The sequence below is a fragment of the Heptranchias perlo genome, chromosome 8 (assembly GCF_035084215.1).
Source record: "Heptranchias perlo isolate sHepPer1 chromosome 8, sHepPer1.hap1, whole genome shotgun sequence".
Taxonomy (NCBI): Eukaryota; Metazoa; Chordata; class Chondrichthyes; order Hexanchiformes; family Hexanchidae; genus Heptranchias; species Heptranchias perlo.
The window spans coordinates 31,738,176-31,760,708 of record NC_090332.1 but is presented as its reverse complement, the minus strand read 5'-3'; the positions used below and the strand labels follow the sequence as shown (position 1 = coordinate 31,760,708).

Genomic DNA, 22,533 nt, shown 5'->3' with positions numbered 1-22,533 from the left:
AAGTGGATGTCAGGTGAGGAGAAGATGAAGTTTAGTTTTAATGATCCTCACAATAATGACTCTTACAATAAAAAGCCTGACTGTACTCATTGCACAGGCTCACATGTGAAAATTTTTCACTTGGGTCGCTAGTGTTTGTGGAGCCACAGCCTAGCAAGACTAACTGCCTTCAGAAGAGAACTGGAGGAGAAAAAAAGATGCACAGCACTGAATAATTATTGAACCATACAAAGCACAATGCATTAATTTATGGAAAGGAAGACCGGGGTAGAAATTAGACCCTTCTGCGCCCGTTTTTCTGCATCAGCCTGTGTTGTCTCCTGTGCCCAAAGGTTGCCTAAAATACTTCCAACGCCCTATTGGGTTGGGCGATATTCAGGCATCCCTGGTGGTTGCCTAAAACAGGCGTTAGACTCCTTGCATACGTTAATGAGGGGCCTAAAGCCTGTTTGAGGGCCTCTCTTGGAAAGTCATCAATGCTGAGCGGAGCAGGTGTGGGCTTTCTCCACGTAGTTTTTTGTTTCCTTCTGCGGCCTAACCAGCGGTCCTTAAAGGGACCACTGGAGGCCGCTACCATAAAGGTAAACCTCCCAGCTCCACATCTCTATTATGGCCCGCCTGCCTCAGATAGGGCTGGAAACAATTTCTACACCATTGTTACTGGTTTTCCTTCCAAGTACTTGTATTTAAGCTTTAGATAGAGAGTTGAGGCGTATGAAAATTCCAAAGACTAACCCACAATTTTGATAGCTTGGAAAGTATGTTGAAGTTTCAACACAAAATTAAGCAAGTGACTTGTAGGAGCAGAGAATTTTGAATGTCTAGAGTACCCTCAAATTGATTCATCTTAGGGTTCTTTCATTCGACCTGTGTAGTTTCAGCAGCAGTTACAGTAAAACTCCTTTATTGTGCAGATGCCATCATCTTGGTGCAGCTCTGTTATCATTTTGAAAGACTCAGAAGCATATTAGAAAAGAACATAAGATTAATAGTGACTGTGAACAGATAAGGCTGTGTGACTCTTCTGTAACTTGCTATGATGAGCAGTTTCATTAACATTGTAAAAGGTTGTTTACTGCTTGTCGGATTTGGTTCTCTTTATAAACCGCTTCATAAACATTAACCAGTACAGATGTCCTACTTTATTTTACTTGGACAAATAATTTTTATTATGGACAAAAGCAGTGGAAAATACAGCAGTATACGCCAGTTAATTAATTCTCTGTTAATAAGGATGTTCATTTAAATGGAACATTTGCTAAGGCAAGGATTTATTCCCTATGTATTCTACAGAACCTGTTTAATAGGTTCATTGAGACAAAAGTAATCTTTATCATACTGGGACGATGGGGTTCCCATTAAAATGATTCTACTATGCGATGCTTGCTAAAAATAGAGAGCATTTCTGTTTGCATGTGTAGTTACTTATTTGCGGCACAGTTAAAAAGGAGTGAAGAGTAGGCACTCTGCCTTGCCGAGTCAAAAGTAATAAACCTTCTGCTCAAAAGACACAATCAAATCAAAATCATAATTGTAGATTGTTGGATTCCTCTGTGTACAGCAGAATGTTGCTGACTGACATAGATAGAGAGCTGATTTTATTTAAAGTGTAATGAAAACGCTGCACTGGGGCACTAGATACAAATGTTATATTAGGCAATATCACAATGAATCACTTGCCAGTGATTCTTGTTGGAGTTTAGAGTCATTGAAACAACCACAATATTAAATCTTTCTCTGATGACAGTGACAAAACAGATGTTTATAATGACAGAACTGGGATACTTGCTGGCAGTTTCTTTCTATTTTCTAGCACAAGCCCTTAATGGATGGAGTAATAAAGAAAATTATTTCAGGTGACATATCGGCCCTTACTCTTTTGAAAATGGTTTTGCACTGTGTGTTTGTACTGATAGCAGCAAAGAAGGATTTGTCACAAATACAAAAATTTCAGCGGATATAGTTTCGGAGTCAGTTTAGTGTTTAGCAGAATTGTTTTGTTTTTTAAAAGCTGTGTGTTTATTTCTTGAACTGGCATCAACACCAAGACAGAAAGAGAAATAGAAGAGGACAGAGAAGCAAAATGAGATAAGTGAGAAGCAACAAAGAAGAGAAGAGGAAAGACAGGGAATCAGCAACACAAAGCCATCAGTGACAGATAAGGGCGTGCCAATGTTCTATGACATACCATGTGCAACACCACAGGAATGTGACCAGTCACAAAAATAAATTTGTATTTCTAACTGGATGAATAAGTATTTTTCTGAGTAGTGTAATTATGTAAATAATAATCTAAAAACAAAGGCCTAGAGGTACAATTGAGCCTGAAATCGGGTGTACAGGAGACAGGGTGTGCGCTGCACGCATCTGATAATGTGGTCGCAGGGACCATGTGAAATTGGTGCTGGCAGCTCATTATTATGAGTCAGGCATGCAGCCTGCACCACCTACACCCACCCACAGGTTGCACACCTGTTTAGGAGGCGGAAAATCGGGCTTCACTGACGCCACTTAAAGGCAGTCAGCATCTCTTAAATGTGAGGTACACTCTGGCTGCAGACAGTAGGAAAATGTTTTCAAAGGGATAAAACAGCTGAAAGGAGTACAGAGACGACACCCAAGTTCTTGGATGCAGCTTTGGAGGCACTGGTCCAGGTTGTCGACAGGGAGAGGGAGATTCTTTTCCCTCTGGGGGCCAGAAAGCCCAAGAGGCAGCACATCTGCCACCAGTGGGAAGGGGTCACTGAGGCGGTCAATGCTTGGAGCTTAGCTCCCTGGACATGGTTAAAATGCAGAAAAAAGTTCAATAACCATACCAGAGTTGTCAAGAATCCTACCTCTCTCATCAATTACTTTCTCCTCACACCACCACCATCTGCAGCCTCACTACTCAGAATACTCCTCTCCCCTGCTTCCCTTCACTTTCCTACAATCACTGTACCACACTTCACTCCACCTCCTTCTCCTCCTACTCACACATTCTGTACATCCTACTCTAACCACTATTGCAACCGTCACTTCCCCACACCTCACATCTTCCACACAACATATGAATTATTCTACCATGAAAGGTACATTCTCAAAACATCTCAAAAGGATGTCACTCACACAATCTCTTCTTTCTTGCAGGAAAAGGTTGAGCAGCATGCAGCAGGAGGCAACGCCCCCCCCCCCCCCCCTATACACCCTTTCCTCTCCAGGAGAAGTTACACTGGTCATCACGGGCAGGGGCAGAGACACATGGCAAGTGGCAAGATTGGAGGAGATGTCACCCAGGGATTCGTCACACCTTATCCTCTTTTTCTCTTCTGAATTCTATCTCACCAATACATTCTCTGACAAACTGCAGTTGCTTTCAGCAATTAATCATTTCTCTCTACTCTCCTATCACAGAAAGTTAACCCTTGTCCCTAACTTTTATTTCTGCTGAAAATGTCTACACCCCTGTGCCATTTCAGAAAGAGGAGGGCAGCCTTCCTGAAGATGCAGTGTCACTTGATCTGGCCGAATGCAAGCACCAGCTCAGTGACTGCCACCAAGCGTACTTTACAGGATAGGTTAGAGGATGAGCGCAGAATGAGTGCATGCATGCCACCCACCATATTGGACCCGCAGGCATCCGTTTTACACTTGTAGAACGGGCGCAGCGCAATCGAATTTCTAGATCAAATTATTCTAACCAAAGCAAAAAATATTCTTGATAAAATTTTACCTGTAAATAAAGTAATTTGTGATAATTCCATTAGGTTTTTCAGGAGGAAGCCATTTGACTTCTACGACCGCTGAGCCAACTGCTGTTATGACAGGTGGCTTTTGTTCCTGAGGTGGTGCTTCTACTGTCTTCATGTATGCACGTTCACCAACTCCACAACCATCTAGGACAACAATATCATAATAAAGTCACCTAAAACCTAAGCACTAAAATTTAAACCAGCGTTCTCAAGCACTGTTCTTTACCCATACATTTATATCCAGTGTCTAGACTAGGAATTCTGATCTGCTGGAATGATCCTGTCAATATTAATCTCGAAAGCGGGTGCCAGAAAATTGTTCCATTGTGACTTGCTGGATCCCTGCTCTGAATGCATACCACGTTATTGTCTGATTTGTGTTTCCTTCCAGCAGATACAGTTCTCTTACAGAATGTGCAAAAGCTTCATTATGCAGGCTAAATGAATTTAAATGAAGGCAGTAACATTCAGCTCTCCATTTTCCAAGTTACCAAACCAGCATCAAGTCCACCCATTCAAAGTGGGCGATAAGGGCAAGCAGCATTCTTGTAATGTGGGGGAAAAATCTCTTAAAAGGACACAGCCATTTTCTTATAATGAGAATTTTATATTCATTTTCTTTCAAAGAATCATGCTTTAATGTTTGGAGATGAAGAAAGCAAAGAAGACATGCCTGGGGGATCAGCTGGCATCACAGCCCACCATTATGCCATCAGACATATCTGCAGGCTCTGGCACATATACTTTGCAATGACCAAGAGGAACTGTCTCCACAGATTCTAGGTCAGCACAGAGGCAGTTTTAGAACTACATCATCTACTTCAAGAAGACCTGCTGACAATCTTCACCACAGGGAAGGTACTGCCAGTGTCAGTCAAAATCACCCTTCTTATGCTTCTGGCTCTATCCAGCATAGGAGACATCTGTTGCATCAGGCACTTTGGTCTCCATAGAAGTATCAAACTAAAGACTGATGCATCTCCTTTCTCATTGAATACCAACAGCAGCATGACACAGCTGACCAATTCCATTGCACTGCTGGATTCCCCAAAGTCCAGGGGTTATTGATGTGGCCATCCAGACCAGTAAACAGAATGCCATGGCTTACTTGAACCAAAAAAACTTCTATTTCATCAATGTTGAGGCTATTTGGCCCATCTTTGTTCATCCATCCAGAAAGACACTCAAATCCCCCCAATGCAGCATTCAATTGTTTCTTAAATGATTTCAGGGTTCTTGCCTCCACTACTCTATCCAGAAGTCCATTACATTTATTGCTCACTCTTTGCATGAAAAAAGTCCTGATATTAGTTCTATATTTCTCTTTTATTAGATTGAATCTTGCTCCCCTTGTTGTATTCTACAATTTAGTTTAAATTAACTTTCTGGATTTAGCTTTTCCAAACCATGAATTATTTTATATACCTGTGGAGCATGCAGGCTATACCTGCCTTTAGGTAGCAGTCACAATGTTTTAATTGTACCCCAATCATCTGTGTCACCCTCATTTGAGGGTGAAGGCTATCTGCAGGATGGTTCCTCGGAGACTGAAATGATCTGCTTCAGCCATGGCTAATAACATCCTGCACCAGCCACAAACAAAAGCAGAGTTCAAATACAACAAAGCCTGTGCAGTTAATATGATTATTATACCCCATACTATTGGCATCTTGGATTCCAATGCATCAACAAGTCAAGGGGACCTTACAGTTTGTCTCATCATAGTCTTCAAGATTACCATTGTCTGCTGCGTGCTACATGCCTTTGGAATTCACACTTCATCTGTGTCTACTACAGGCATTCTCCCACTATGACCACTTATCTGTGTGGGAGCAGATCTGACGACAGTAATGAACTTTGTGCTCCTCGTGGCTCCACATCTTGACTGCCTTTCCCCCTCCTTCTGGCTCACCTTTTGGTCTCTTGCTACCACGCCACTCCTTGTGACCAGCGAGCTGCCTCTGGGACCATGACTGACGCCCGCAGCTCACCATTACTTTTCTAATGAGGCCAGCAGACCAATTTGTTGTGGTCCTGCCTCTAGCCTCATTAGGCACGTGCAGCTCATGGTGCACGTGGATTGCACCTAGATTCAGCATATATATTTATACTCTTTCAAATCGCTCATCATTACTGTGATGCTGATAACACAGAGCAGGGATGTCCAAACTTTATGTCTTCATGAACTACACAGTATATACCATAGACCCTCAAAGGCCACAAATAAGCCTGGATCTCAATCTGCTTCCCTTCCCTGCTGAAAGGGTAGCAGGGTGGAACTTACAATGACCAGTTAGTTACACCCTTACCGGAGCCCATTTCCTGGGATCAGGATCATTAGCATATTGAGAGCGACCACCATATATGGTGGTACTGGGACATTCACCTCAGGTGAGGAAAGAAACTTGCTGTGTACTCTTGCCACAGTGTAGCATTGCTGGTGGTGCCGACTGAAGGGGATAAAGACTCCCAAAATTTTAACATTTCAGCTTTGGGTAAGGCAATCACTGTTCAAGATTCAATTGTCAAAAGGTGGCTCGGTGGCACAGTACAATGGTGCACTAACTCACTGCTCCAAAACATGTTGGACAAGAGTTTTGTCTTCAATCCTGTAGTGAGTTCCTCCACCCACCTGGGCTCTAAGAGGGAAATACCAAGTGAAAAGCAAGGCAAAATTTGAGGACAATTCAACTTACGTCGCCCACTCAGTAGAAGCTGCTTCAAAAATGGCATCTACAGAATCGCATGAATTTGACCAAGAGGCTTACAAAAAAGAGGGGGGAGGGGATTACATTTACAACAACTTGATTACCAAAATAACTAACAATTTACAGTCTGTTACTGTAGAGCTGGTCACCTTGCCAGATGGAATGCATGATGAGTTAAATATTTCAAGTCGCAATATATTAGTACATTCAAAAAGGAGTGTATTATTTCAAGCTGCTTGCAATCTAATCAATGGATACTTAGTTTGTGTTTCTCCATACCCCCATGACTAATAAAAAACACAAAAATCTATCGCCAAATAAGCTGTTATATGCCAAAGGAACCAATAACATTTTCTGCCTTACCTGGCTGACATGCCTGAATTCTTATCTCATAGTCTGTAAACGGATTCAGTCCTTCCACTAACAAGAACTCATTATGACCAGCAGGACGAATGATTGCTTGGGCAGTCCCAAGGTTTAAAGCGACATTGTATAGCAAGGGGATTCTGGTGTTGAAAACACCTACAAGTGAAGAAAAGATAATACAAAATAAGTTCAATAGCGCTGCTCATCAAAGTAAACTGGACCTCAAAATGGCAGAACTCATGTCTTCTCTCAGTTTTTCTTTCCTACTACAATATTCAGGCTTTTAAAACATGGGCCGGGAATTTCCTTGGAGTTGCTCCCGCTCCAACCGTCGTAAGTTCACCGGAAGTGCGGCGGAAACCCCGTTTACATGCATAAATGGGGTTTCTGCCACACTTCTGATGAGGTTATGGCGGTGGTGCAATAGCAGCTCCAAGGAAATTCTAGGCCACAGTGTCACCTAAATTCAGCATTCTGATTTCTCTCTCTTTTACTGTTTTCAACCTTAGTGGTGTCCTGTACTACAGGCTTTGTTTTGGCCTTTCACCTTGGTTTCTCAATTTTAAAAGAGGACACAAGTCCACAACACATAATTTATCACTAATTGGCAATAACTTATCAATCTCATTCAGAGAGGCCACAAAGATTGCTGGTGTAGAAAATGGAAAAAAATCACATTTGTGGAGTAGAGATAATTTTCTGAGGTTAGTGTTAAGGCATGTTGTTCGCTCACGTTCTTTCTGGGATTGTTTGGTACTGCCATTAAATGCAAAACGCAGAAGAATATTCCATTGTTCAGTACTGATATCCCTTATCTTGATAAACAACATTTACCCCAAGTTTTCTTTAAATTGTATCTTCAACTGTTGTTGTAGTGTAGCACTCAAGACTCAGCAATGGTTTAATCTCCTATGAGCAACTGCTGCTTGTACTTACAAATTCTGCCAAAACATTCCCATATAACATCCCCTGAAGTAAGTTCTTTAAAAGTAAATGGTGTCAAAATTGTATAACTTTAGGTACATGGATTATGTGATTTGACATTACTCAAATTTTTATTTTTCACCACTCATTATAATTTCTTCTCTATTTTAGGAATTTAGGAATCAGAATCTTTCAAATTTAGTGCAAGCCTTAATCCACTCTGGCTATCGTCAAGACATCACACTTTAGTTTGTTAGCAATCTCTGTATTGACCTTTTTCATTATTCAGAACAATGAAGCATGGATAGTTAATTCAAGATTTATGAAGCTGAAATGTATGCAGAGAGCAAGTTGATTATTACTTTATCTTTACAAATGGAAAAAGTTAAATTATTAAACTTCCTTGATTAAAAAAAATGTCACTGCAGATGTATCACCTACAAAGATACATGGTTTTAGGCTTCATTCTCTGTGGTCTGTAGGTGGTAAAAGTTAACCTATGTGCTGACATGTATTCTAAATGTAATACTCAGTAATAGATTAGGAACAGAAAGAGTTGTTATTAAATAGGCAGTTTACAACATCTTTAATTTTTTCACATTCTAACTGTTAAATAGATTATTATGATAAGTCAGGATAAAATCTGTTCCTGTTTGGAGGTAATTTTAACTTAACCCGCCGGGGGTTTTAATACTACCAGCGAGCTGCCGATGCCCGTCTCTCCTCCCAAGGCAGCTTCACCGGTTTGGGCCTCAGATAGGTCGTAGAAGGCAGGAAAACGGGAAGGAGACTAGTGCAGGCCGGTAGTGGCCCTCATGAGTGCCCCGCAGCCAGGAGGAGCAGAAGTAGCCCTCCTGGTTTCACATGAAGATAAAATTAGAAAAAAAACTTACCTGTTTGTTGGTGGCTATTAGGCTGCAGCAAACGCTGGAAAACTGGTGCCTGCTTTGATCAGCATGGCCCAATTTCTGGAATCATTAACATATTCATGGGCCCTAACACCTGTTTAAGCAGCTGCTCGGGAAGCCTGAATATTGTCCGAGGCCAATGTGGCATCTGACATATTTCAGCCATTGTTGGGGCACAAAATTGGTCCTTTTTGCTCCTGTTTTCTGCCCAGAAAACAGGCGAACGATACTGGTTTCTCCCCCTATGTGTTTTAAATTACATTCATCCAATGGTTTCTTTAGCCTGTAATCATATCCCTTTCTTAAGAACAGGGCAGTTCTTCCTGGAATACAATCACAATACTTATGCATGCTAAACTGACACATATGCTAAGTATAATCTTTCAGGTTCAGGCCCGAGGTCACTGAATAGGGATTATAAATTGCTGTGGGAAATGGATTTCTATTTTTGCTTTATTTAATTAAAACATAATCCAATAATGCCTCTCAAATGTTTTGCTTTGGAAATGCAACTGAAAAAAATAACACCGTATTTCCAAATGCTAATATACCAGGTGGAGTCCAGGCTATGAAGAGTGAATATGGACTAGCCACCGTGACGTTATATGGAGCTGGAATTCTCTCTGGCGTTGATATTGGTGTTTGAACAATGTAATTTTCACTTCTATCACTCCCTCCTCCTGTGCTGGCTTGCAATTGGTACACATATCTAAAGAAAATACAGTAAAGGATTAACAGTAGAATCAAAGTTAAAAATTAACATTATACAACTCAACTTATAACATATTGCTTTTGCCAGCAAATTCTGTACTTTTAATGTAAAAAATAGAAAGCTATAGGATGGACATTGCTCTGTGTGCTATTTTTAGCACTTTTATGTGTTTGCTTCAAATTCCTATGCATACTATTTTACTAAAGTCATTAACCCATTTATTTGGTAATTTGATACGCGCATCTTAACCAGTGTGCTAAAAATATTCCTCCCCTTCCTGTAAGGTTTAAAATGAGATTATATCTATGTAGAAGTAGTACGTTAGCACTTATATTTACGATTAGCTCATGTATAGCTCAGCAACTTCCAATGTATTTTTAATTTCTACTCACAGATAAAGGAGATAAAAGAGAAGCTGACATAGAGCACAATCATTAAAACACATCAATAAACAAGAGGAGTCACAAAAGACAGTAGGTGATTGAATATCGCCAATATTTGTCTTTTAAGAGCTCTCCTAAAGATTTTTTTTAAGTTTTAATGATTAAACATCACCACTGTTTGGCTTTTTAAGAGCAAGTCAAAGGATTCTTTCAGACTCTTACAGATTGGATATCACCAATAATCACTGCTTGAAAGCTTGCTAAAGATCTGCAAAAGTTTTACCTCGTGTTGGGCTGCAAGCCAGCATCTGTGTAGTTGTGATTTCTGCTTCCACCAGTGAAGATGACTGCATCATCACGTAACAAATGGTACTGTGTGATGATCCCATTTGTCTTCTTTGGCTCTGTCCAATAGAGTTCCACAGTGGTGGACCTTCCTATAACATGATGGGGCTTTGGCCAAACCCCTAGCAAGAAAAATAAAGGTTATTTTTGTTTATTGAGGAGTCAACATTTCTGTTGATTTCTCAACTGCACCCTAATTAATATTAGCAAAAATAATTTTGTCTGAGATATAATTAAAAAGTATTAAGTATGTAGAACTGAAATTCACTTGAAAAATGTTTCTGTTTTAACTCAGTGCTGAAGCAGGACACATTTGCTTATGTTGAGGTCTTTCATGAATTATGATTTATAGAAATTAACCCTTAGACTGCGTAACTCTTAGACTGTCAAAAGGTCCAGAGAAATTCCAGTCCCCTGGGCAATCAGCATTGTTAATTCTTAAATTCACACACTGTGATCAAACATTAATATTATGGTAAGAATGTTACTCAAATATCAGAATTGCTTTATTTCTGTAATATTAACTCTACAGAATTAAAACATGCACTTAAAAATCAATTGACACCAAAAAAAAACTTTGGGGTTGATTTTAACCCGGGGCAGTTAAAACCGAGATCGGAACTTGCCCATTGCCTGCCGCCTACGATCCTAACCTGCAGGGCTCTGCAGCCGGCTGAGGTGCTGGCCTAAGATAGGTGGGGGCCTCATGAATTTATGCAAATCAGGTCCTATATGTCTAATATGACCCCAATTGTTTTTTAACCCAGGCCTGATCGAGGAAGCTGCCATGCTTTCCCGCCAGTTGAAAGCTGGTCGGCAGTTGACAGCAAGAAAGAAGAGACCCTCCAGGTAAATAAGAAACTTTCCCTTTTGCTGCTAGGAGGTGTAAGAGTGCTCTTCTGGCCCCCACAAGGAAAGTTGCAGCCTCCGATGTCTCGGACTCCCCCACTTCCCTTTTGAGAGACTTTTCCGAAAACCCCTCCCCGCCAATGTCCTGGAAGCCAGCAGTTTGCTAAGGGCCTCCCCAATTTTCAATAGCCGGGAGCCACTCTGCACTCTCTTCCTGCCAGTGGACTGGTGGCATTTAAATGAGGCCCGGTGGTTAAAATCACCAAAGTCATCCTGCTGTCACTGGCGGGCGGGCAATTAATTCGATGGAGTGTTTTTTTTCAGGAATCCCACTCTAAGTTAAAATGCCCCTTTTAATTCCGTTAACAATGCTGTCCCTCTTTCTCCCCATTCTTTGTCCTTTCCCACTCCTTTCTCTATATGTTCCATCTTTATTATTTTAAGCTTTCGCTTTACTTTTTTTCTACCTAACCTAAATTATCTTTTTAGCCATTACTCCCTGTAAAATGAAGGTTAAAATGTTCTACTTACCTAGTTTCTTCTTTAAACTAGCTCCCACTGTGTATTTTGGAGGTGAGAGCATGTTTTTAAAAAAAGGCTTTACATGCCATTTTTCAGTCAACCAAAACCCAGACTTGTCAGACTGACATGGTCACGTCATATACACAATATGGGGAATTTTTTGACCTGATTTTGACATACTGAACCAGGAAGAAAGCTGCAAAATGAATTTACACAGCAGTGCCATCCAGGCCCCAAAAGTGCCCATAAAATTAATCTTACCCACATGCTATAATTGTTTCTCATACCTTCTGGGGAAGCTTGCAGAGTCCTGCCTGTTGCAGGCTGGCTTGTGCTGCATCCAGCAGAAGTGCACGCAGTCACTGTGAAACTGTAGTTAGTGTGTGGCTGGAGATCTGCACCAGAATAAAGAGACAATTTTTGTGCTATATACAATATCGCTCATGTTCATCTGAATGTTTGTAATTTCCTATGCACCATTACAGTTACGTGTGCCATCACTGCTATATCGATGTATAGAATTTCCACAGTGGTTCTCCCAATCTTACACAGCTTATGCCATTTCTCCGGGCCTTCTGCTGAACTTCTGCCAAAGTCATGGGGATAAATTTTAACTTCCAGCCAGGAAGGCAGCGGGGTGGGGAGGAAGATTTCCAGGTGCGAAACCCGAAAGGTAAGTGGGCGGGTCGCGATCGATCGGGACCTTAATGAGGCCCATCAGTTTCGCTCCCGGCAGCTAGCCTGATTAACAGGCTGACTGGCCGTCGGCAATGAAAGGAGCTACACATCAGAGAGGGAGGTGGGAGGGAGAGAGAGAGATCATCGGGCTTGGAAAAAATTGGAGAGGGAGGGGAGGTGGGGGGACATGGAGGATATCGGGGGGTTCAGCCACCATTGTGAATTGGGGGAGTGGGGGGGTTAGCCACCATCGTGGATTGGGGGGGGTGGGGGGGGGGTGAGCCACCATCATGGATTGGGGGGGGTCAGCAAGCATCAGGGTCAGGGCGGGTCAGCAAGCGTCGGGGATCGGGGGGAGGGGTCCGGCAACGGGTGGGGAAATCGGCCGATCGCGGGAGTCCTGACAGCCAGGTGAGCTTGTTGGGCCTGGATGAAGTACTCCTGCTCCTCCGGGCCCACAAGCAGTGCAATAAAGGCACTCATCTCATGGATCCAATCCTTCCCGCCTGCTTTCACCTGACGTGATTCTGAGGTGATGGGAAACCCAAACAAGTAAGGTTAAATTTGTTTTAATTGTACAATACACAAAATATTAAGTACCTCAAGTATCTCAATGAGGTACATTGCCCTTTTAAGCATCGGCCCGTCAGCTTTAAGTGGGGGTGGGATTTACTGGTATCTGATCTCCACAGGCATACAAATCTGCCTGGGTTAAACCCAGAAGTATGCATGTTGGAGCCAGGATGCGGTCCCGCTCCCAAATCATAGCATTTTCATGCCCACCCGCCCCCAATCCACCCATTCTTGGGGGTTAAAATTTATCCCATGTGGGAGATCGGAAGAACCCCCACAGAAATTCTACTGCCTGGTGTATAAGTTGCATCTTCATGCATTCTTTTATGTCCTCTAAGCATAGGGAGTGGGTTGTATACCAGTGGTTTATATATTACTTCCAGAGCTCGCTGGGAGGTGGGGGTGATGTATATGTAGACACAACTTATATCCCAGATTTTATGATATTTTGGCAGAATCTATGATCGATCACGATTGTTTAAATTGGTGAACTCTATTTGGAACACTTATACATGAAGTATTTATAATTTACCTTCAACACAAGCTTAACGGGTATATTCTACATTGTAGCAGGTGCACATGTTTGATGTATGTCAAAGTATATGTGTAGTACGTGTCTAAGAATTTGCAAACTGATGTTCATGCATCAGGTCCCAGGAGATATTTTCTACCCAAAAAAACAATGACTGGAATGCTTTATTTTAAGATGGCTTTCATCAGATTGGATTTTTAAATTAATCACCTAAGGCTTCAGGCCTTTTTCCTCCACAACCCATCATTCACGTTCTGTATTATAAATCGCAGTGTTCTCCCTATTCCAAGCATTATTCAGGAATGTTTGTAGCAACTTTTAAATCCTCAGTCTTCACCTGCAGCAGTGGATTCTTTGGTAGGGAATGCAGAATTTCTCAGGCAGTACAATCCTTTCCCATGTTATTTTCTATTGAAAATCCATGGAGCTGAAATTCTGTGGCGGTTCCGCTGCTCTCCTGCTTTAACTCTGGGAATTTCCTGCATGACTTGTAAGGGGCTGAATTTCTGTCCACAAGGTAAATGATGTTTGGGGGTAGAGCCAAGTGTTGAAAGTCCTTAAGCCAGGACTTCCTACTCCTGAGTGTGGCAGGACATCCAGCAATTGGTCTGGACCCCCGAAGCTAGGGCTATGGCTGGGGTTGGGCCTGGGCAAACCCCATCAACAGGCAGATGGGCGCCAGAGTTTCCAGCAGGCAAAGGCAGGTGTGTACTGGAGATGCACCCGAAGTTGCCCTTGTGCCAGTCTGGTCCATGCTAGTGAAGTGCCCTTTTACTGACCTGGCTAGGCACAATCCTAGTGTAACCGCCCGGATCGAGACCTGAGGAATTTCAGGGCATTTTTGAATTACACGAACAAGGTATACATTCCACTACATGCTGAGTTTTTAATTTCTCAGTTTGTGCTTTGGTCCTCAAATCATAAATGATTAATTTGACCCTTTATACCAATCATTATAAGGTGAATTCTGGATCCAGCCATTTTTGTTCAGGAATCTATAACATATTTTGAGGCCAGCATAGCATGTCTTGTGAAGAAACTCAAGAAATTGGGTGAAGATGACAGCCTGGACTTTCTGCTGCCACTCCCTAGTTAATTCAACTGCATCTCTAGTGGGGCAGGACTTTAGCCCACCAATGTAAATGCACCCATGACTCTGGCTGACCCTCCGGCCTCTGGATCGTTTAAATATAGGAGATGGATTCCCTATTTTTTGGGCCCACCCTTGTTAAATGCTGAATGCCTGAGCCTAACAGGCATTCCTTGTGTCCAGTTTTCAAATAACACAAATGGCAGGAAATACATTGGAAGATGTATTCCCTCATTTGTACTTAGTTTATATATGCCCACTCGGGGCAATGCTTAGCAAGCTTTTTAGCTTAGAAATTCTACAACATTCTTGTCATGAAATTTTTGTAATCTAAGCAGGAAAGAACAATTTGGGACAAAACCAGTTCCTATCCCTTCCTGGCTAGATTCACAATTCTGACAAAGGGGGTGTGGGCACTTCTTTTACAGGTCCCACCTTTGTTGTGACGTCATTTTTAGAGGCAAAATTGGTTAGATACCAGAATTCCTGCCAGTTCCACCGAATGTACTGCCTGAAGCAGGTACACTTGCCATACAGCTGCCCTAATTGGGACCCACAATTCTTTATCCAAACAGCAATCGATCTAAGTGAAATTTGGAATTTGGGATGGCATCAAAGTGAGGGCAAACAGTGGTGGGCTAAGGCTTCCAGGATTTCTACCTCCTTTTGTTTATTTTTCAATGAAATTATCTAAATTTTGTTGAAATATGTCATTTTGTCACTTGTGCATGGCATCACATTGATGAAACTGACACATTACTCTTCTTCAAAAGCAAAATACTGCAGATGCTGGAAATCTGAAATAAAAACAGAAAATGCTGGAAATACTCATCAGGTCAGGCAGCAACTGTGGATGAAGAAACAGAGTCAACGGGGGTGATTTTAACCCCCAAGAACAGGTGGGTCGAGGGCCGGTGGGAGTTGAAAATAGTTGTTTTTTGGGTCGCGACTGCAACGCGGCTTTACTTCCAGGTTTAACTTGGGCGTGTAAAAGTACAGGCTTCCCACTGGGAATGCAAAGTCCGAAAATTTTGCAATTGCGACACAAAAAACTAACTATTTTCAACTCCCACCCGCCTCCAACCCACCCGTTCTTTGGGGTTAAAATCACCCCCAACGTTTCAGGTCAATGACCTTTTGTTAGAACTGGAACAAGTTAAAGATTTAACAGTTTTTAAGCAAATACAGAGTCAGGGAAAGGGGGGAGGAAGGGGGAGGGAGGAAAGAACAAATTGGAAGGTCTTTGATAGGTTGGAGGGCAGGAGTGATTAAATGACAAAAGGGATGATGGTGTAAGGCAAAGAGGTGGTAATGGAACAAGTAAAGAAACAAAAGATGGGTCTTTACTCTTCTTATTCTTCAATCTCAGCAATAAAGTCAACACTCCCATTATGAACATTCAACTCACGGCTGCCTGTTTTTGTGCCTGAAAAACTGAATGGCCAGAAGTTGAAAATTGGGAGGTAGCATTTTGACTGCCTTTTTGACCCCCAAAGCTGCCTGATGCAATATTTAATGAAAATGGGCCAAAAAATTTTGAATTTTTATTTTCTGGGCCCAGGAGAAGCAGGAGTGCTCCTCCTAAGCCCACAGAAAAACTGCACCAGTTGTTGGCCTGATTGAGGCCTCCCACGTGATCACACTGCCCCCCCCACCATCCCTGCCGACCTGCCTTTGGCTCAGCATGTGGGCCAGTCGGTTTACTGCCCTTCAACAACCGGCGACCTGTAACGGGACATATGTTTGGCACCCACAGCATTTAAATGAGGCTGAAACACAGATTTGGTTTGGGTCTCATGCCGGCACGCACCAGTGGGCTGAGTGGCTGCATTATCAACTTTGTGCCCTACTAGTGGGAAACCTCAATCATATAACCACATTATATCAATTAACGACAATTAACTTCTTGCAGTTAATTAAAGGACAGTTGTATGGGGTAGATTGCATGGTGGGTTAAAACAGTGTGGCATTTCACTCCTGAAATCAAGGTTCAAATCTGAAGCTGACAAGTGGAATGAAAATCTCTTCTTTTTGATTTGTGTAATATGAAATTAATTTCAGAAATGGGTTGAGACGACCCAATCAGCACAAAACTGATAGAATTCAGCACTTAATTTACACATGAAGAGGATATCCAAATATTTGGGAATTTGAAAAATTTACAATAGCACAAAAAGGAGGGTTCCTCTACATATCAGTGATAATACTACCTGTAGAGTTACTTTCTCCTTTAATGCAAAATAAATAAATATTAAATTAATAAATAAAAATCTACAAATGTTTTATTTTGCTTTTAACATGCATTCAAAAAAACTGAAGCTGCTCTCAACATTTGTTGTATTTGGGCTACTTTATAGAGTGTAAAACTGATTTGTTGAACTTTCTTTAAGTTCTAGTCATTGCATTCTTGCAATATCCATCGATTTACAGAGTGATAATGATGCTTAATCAATGTTCTGTTTTTCTATCCAATTTGTTTCAGCCCTCAGATTTGTTTAATTTTCACTAATCGTTTCCATCAGAGTCAGACCATGACACAAATTTATCAGGGCTGTTTATAATGTGCTGACTATTCGACAGTATTGCATAATTTTAAAATTAAAAAATGGCCAGTACTACAATAAAGAGGAATAATAGGGAATTGAATTTAGTTGTATTGTGATTCCATTAAGTGTTGCAGTTCTCAGGATTTTATTTTTATATTTATATGAGTAGTGAGTTGGATAGTGAATTTTCTGGTGATTTAAGTGCCTTGGACAGAATTTGACAGTTTTTGTGTGCTGATGCTCTCAAGGTGCTTTTCTATTCTGCGATGCAGAGCACCATTTTACAGCACTCAATAAATATTGTTGACTTAATTTACATGAGTTTCTGGGGTGCTTTCACATTGCAAGAATGGGGAACATGGTGAATGCAGCTTTTCACTGCACTGTAAGAATAATGAAGTAATTTCTTCCCAGGTTGTTGAGGTCATAATTCAATAAAAATACACTATCAATGTCAGGAGAATGTAGGTGTAATTTTGATTATTTTTTCATTGAACACACAAGTGGCATAAGGGTGGCAAGAGAGTAATTTTTCTGTTCATCCCCAAGCTGAGTTCCCAATCTCATATTTTGTCCATCACAAAGATGACTGGCTTCCACCTCCATAACCGATTGTCCCCGCTTCCCTCCACCCCGCCCCCCACATCAACCCATCTGCTGCTGAAATCTTTAAACGTGCTTTTGTCACCTCCAGACTCAATTACTCCAAAGCTCTCCTTGCTGGCCTTCCACCTTCCACCCTCCATAACTTCAGCTCATCCAAACCTCTGCTGCTAGTATCCTATTCTGCACCAAGTGCTGCTTGCCCATCGCACCCATCCTCACTAACCAGCATTGACTCCCAGTCCCACAATGCCTCATCTCTGTCTCTTTGTCTTTAAATTCCTCCATAGCCTTGCTCTCCCCTATTTTTGTAATCCGCTCCAGTTCTATAAATCCTCTCCGTCCATTCCTTTGACTCCAGTCTGCTGCTATTTTGAAAACTCCAAAACAAACAGTTAAACTTTGCAGTTGATCAAGTAAAGCTAAGCAAACTCTTCTTGGGGGCAATTTTGACTTTGGGTGATAGTGTAAAATGGGCGATATTGATTCAGCCGCCCGTTATACGTCTCTCCCCATATTTATTTCTTGATTGTGATTTTGGGCGGCTGATCGGGGTTGTGCACTGGCCGGCTGCCCAATCTGATGCAGCTCGCCAGGTTGAAGCCTGAGGATCGGGCCGGAGCTGCCACTGGCAAGATAAGTTAGGGGATTGTGGGGGGGGGGCGGGATTTGTGATCACAGAGGATGGGGGCTCCAAGGCAGCAGCAACCCAAATTATTTTTGAGGGACCGGTAGATGAGCTCCTGTTCGTCTGGGGTGCACAAAAATAATTGAACACTTACCTTTAGAGGGGCTCGTCCCTTCCATCTCCCATGGAACTGACCAGTTCCTATTTAAAATGGCAACTGGGGTCCTATTTGTTAATTGTATCCATATGATTTATATCAATTAGTGCCAATTGTATTCAGGTGGTGCTTATCAATTAAGGACTCTCATATCCATTTATATGAGAGATTATCTAGGGTGTGAAGTGGGTAATATGAATCCCTGTGAATAAAGGCTTGGAAGCAACTGAAGACCAGGCTCTAGTATTCCAACCCTCACCACCTGGCTATCCAATTTATTACACTATTTATGTCAAATGACCCTCGAGTTCCATATTAAAAGGGGCCTATCGTCTGAATCAGGTGGGAGCTTTGGACACCCGGTGGTAGGCCCCTTTGAAAATGGAACAGGCTGCATCGCTACCACCCTGATAATGCCAGCCGAGGGCACTCAAAATTGATCCCATAGTTTCTGCTACAATTTGAGCAACTATTTTGTTTTTTTGGTGCCTTGACTAAAACTGTAGCATAGAACTCTCCTCAGCTGCTTAGACATTGAAGGGAATGATTAGTTGACACCCAATAACGTGTTGCAGTATCATTAGGAGGGCACCCTCAATTATGCTTGACTATCTCCACTGAATCTGAACATACATTTTTCAGCCAGTCAGGTTGCTACATGTTCAAATTCTGTTGCTGCCTATATTATACTTCTTATTTCTTGTATCAATGATATTCCAAAATGTTTACAATCATTTTGAACTGACTGGAGGTAAATTCGATAAGGCCCAATACGGGGTGTGGGGTTCGCGATGCGCAGTTAACCTGCGCCTGGTGTTAGCGATGCAGGCAGCATGTGAGATTCGTGCTGCATTCTCATTACCGTGATTCTCACATGCAGCCAGTGCTAGCCACGCCGTTGAGTGGCTGAAACCACCTGCAGGAGGCACAATATGGGGCGTGGCCAACACTAGGTAAAGGCAGCCTGCACCTCTTAAAGGGGAGATGCACTGTCAATGGAAGCAGTGCTCCGAGGTTCATCGACAACACAGTGGAGGCCTTAGTGGAGGGAGTGGACAAACGGAGAACCATCCTGTACCCGCAGGGTGGCAGGAGATCCTCCAGACACCAGCTGCGGTGGCAGTGGGAGGAAGCGGCTCTGGAATTGAATGGCAGGAGTATAGCACCACGCACGTGGATACAGTGCCGGAAGAGGTTTAATGATCTGACATGAGTGATCAAGATGAGTGAATGCAAGTGTCGAGTGGCACATCTTACCAACCGCAGCACTACTCCCACCCACCAACAAACAATGCCCATCCGTACGCAACGCTGCACTTCAGATGCTGCATCTCACCCTCACATAGTAGCACACTTGGAATCCACACACCCACCATTCACAGGTCATACACATTGGCAGCTATTCAACCATGACAGGCACATCACCCAAACACATTGCAGGACACTCACTGACACACTTCACTTTATCTTGCAGAAGGTGGCGCATAACAGCCGGCGGACCGTAAGACCTGAGGGAGGATAGGCACGCTTACAGGTCCTCACCCCCTGAAGGAGACCATGCTACACATCATTGGGCGGGACATCGCTGCGGCCGTGACCACTGGCGGCACTGGTGGTCCAGACGAAGGGGGTCTCTGCATACCTAATCCTCCTTCTCGCTCCCCACAACTCCCTTAGACCACAATCTTTTCTGACACACGTGCTGCAGATGGTGTCAGCACAGACGTCGTACTCGATCCTATCCCCGCTCCACAACTCAACCCGACTCCCGTTGTCATTGCAGGTGTCCAAGAACTGGAGCCGGCACCATCTGCGGTGGAGGAGGAAGACAGTGACAATGAAGCCGTACCGTCACTTGATCTGACACTCGCATCCATCAGCTCAGATACTGACACTGTGCGTATCGTAGAGGCTAGGTTAGAGGAGGGATCTGCATGTGGTGAGACACCGGGCACAAGTGTGCTGGAGTTGGGGCGGGGGCAACGCATACCACAGGTGCCAGCTCACCGGAGGGCAAGGTCGTACAATGGTTCTGCTGCCGAGGCGTCAGATGCTGACTTCGATGGGCTAGGTTACAAAAGAAGGCTGATAGGCGTACACAACCAAATGCTTGGTGCACTGGAAAGCCTGCCAGAAAGCCTGCGCACAATGTCAAGGGGCATGGAGGAGTCCACCTCCGACTTGGCACAGGGCTTTGCACAGAGCTGGAGCCCATCATTTCCCACATGGAACGGGTGGTCCTCTCCATCAGCACACCTGTGGAACCCAACATGATCCAGCATCTGATGACCGATGTTGCGGCTTCCATTGCAGCACAGACCGATGTCATGAAATGTCTGCATGCTTCAGTTGAAGCTCAGACTGCTGCTTTGGAAGCACAGACTGCTGCTATCGTGGCTTTGGGTGCCACTGTGGAATGGGGGTTCCAGGGCGTCACAGCACTCCAGCAATCTGTTCTCCAGCTGATCATCGGGAGTGCTGAGGCGCCGCCCCATGCAAGTGCCAGTGGCGCCATGGCAGTCGAACCCGCTGTCCTCTTTCTGGACGACAGCATTCCTGCTCCCACCCCTGCCACTCCACCAGTGCCTATGCTGTTGCCTGTCAGCCAGCCAGGCCAAACTGCTGCAGCCCATGCCGAGATGGTGCAGTATGAAGCCGGGCCCTCCCGGCCCAGAGCTGCTCGAGGTCGTCCTCCACAGCCATCTGCATGCTCCTCAATTGAAGGCCAGCAGCCTTCCACCACCAATGCTCCAGCCACTGGGATGCATCTCATAGGAGCACTAGGAAAGGCAAAGGCACACGAACGATAGGCACTGAGGGAATGCACAAGGGTGAAAAGTCTCTTGTTTGATATTACAGTTAATGTGTTACGTTATAAATTTGGTGATGGTTTTTATTTATGCGATGTGCTGCGGGAAGAGGCAATGTGTAATCATATGGAGGGCGATGTGATGGTCATGAGGGAGAGGATAGGTGGGGAGTGTTGGACTGTTGTTGACTTGGGAGGTGTCATTGAAGTTAGTGATATCGCTCACGAACAAGGTGAGCACGCAGAGCCCTGGCAGACAGGGCCTGTGCACCTTGTTGCCTCCCTGTGTCTTCCTCCACTTCCTCCTCTGTATCCTCCTCAGCCTCTTCCTCTTCCTCCTTCTCTGCCTCTGGCTCAGGGTCTTGGTGGATAGGCAGTGACAAGGGCAGTTCCCTCATAAGGGCGAGGTTGTGCAGAGTGCAGCATACCACGATGAATCTTGACACCCACTCAGCGGAGTACTGCAGGGATCCTCCAGAACAGTCCAGGCAGTGGAAGCGCTGCTTTAGGAGGCCTACGGTGTGCTTGACGACGTTCTGTGTGGCCGCATGGCTCTCATTGTATGCCTGCTCTGCATGTGTGCGTGCATGCCTGACCAGGGTCATGAGCCACCTCATGAGGGGATAGCCCTTGTCACCCAGTAGCCAGCCTTCGACTTGCCGAGTGAGTGCAAAGATAGTTGGGATGCTGGGCTGCCGCATGATGAACACGTCATGACTGCTGCTAGGTTAGCAGGCACTGACCTTCACGATGTGCTGCATGTAGTCACACACCAGCTGCATGTTGAGGGAGTGGAACCCCTTTCTGTTCATAAAGGTGGCTGAGTTGAGATGTGGAGCATGCATGGCTATATGCATACAGTCAATGGCACCCTGTACCATGGGGAAGCCAGCATTGCGAGCAAATCTATATGCTCACTCATTCTGCTTCTCTCTGTCAAGCGGGAATGTGATAAGCCTGTTGCACAGCTCGTATAGAGCTTCACTGACCTCCCTTATGCAGCAGTGCATTGCAAACTGCGAGATGTTGCACATATCGCCAGCAGAGGCCTGAAAGCAGCCAGAGCCGTAAAAGTTCAGTGTCACGTTAACCTTGACAACCACAGGCAATGCTGTCCTCGCCCCGCTCTGAGGCTGCAGTTGTGGCTGCAGCAGTTGACATCTCTCCATCACAACCTCTTTGGTGAACCGTAGTCATCGGATGTACTGATCTTTGCTTATGTTGAGGTAAGAGTATTATTCCCTGAAGGCCTTCATGGGATATGACCTCCTGCTCAGTGCCCTGTGCCTCCTCCTCCTCCCTCTCCTCACAGCTTGACCTGCTCTGCATGGCCTCTCTGCATGTTCCCAGTCGTGTTCTATGCCCAGTGGGAGACCTAGCATGCCACCCATGGTTGCCAGGAATCTTGTTCAGCACACTGTTTTAAATGACACCAACAGTAATGAAGCATCTGCCAAACCACTCTTTAT

General features: G+C 43.8%; 1 protein-coding gene across 1 annotated transcript in view; it reads right to left on the bottom strand.

Moving 5' to 3' along the window:
• ush2a (Usher syndrome 2A (autosomal recessive, mild)) overlaps positions 1-22,533 on the bottom strand; it is a 744,800-nt gene that overhangs the window by 96,697 nt on the left and 625,570 nt on the right. Inside the window, exons 60-64 of the mRNA XM_067989549.1 lie at positions 11,736-11,843; positions 10,016-10,199; positions 9,189-9,346; positions 6,803-6,961; positions 3,713-3,875 (exon numbers count right to left, since the gene is read on the bottom strand). Coding sequence (XP_067845650.1) covers positions 3,713-3,875; positions 6,803-6,961; positions 9,189-9,346; positions 10,016-10,199; positions 11,736-11,843 — 772 coding nt within the window. The remainder of the gene's footprint in view (positions 1-3,712; positions 3,876-6,802; positions 6,962-9,188; positions 9,347-10,015; positions 10,200-11,735; positions 11,844-22,533) is intronic.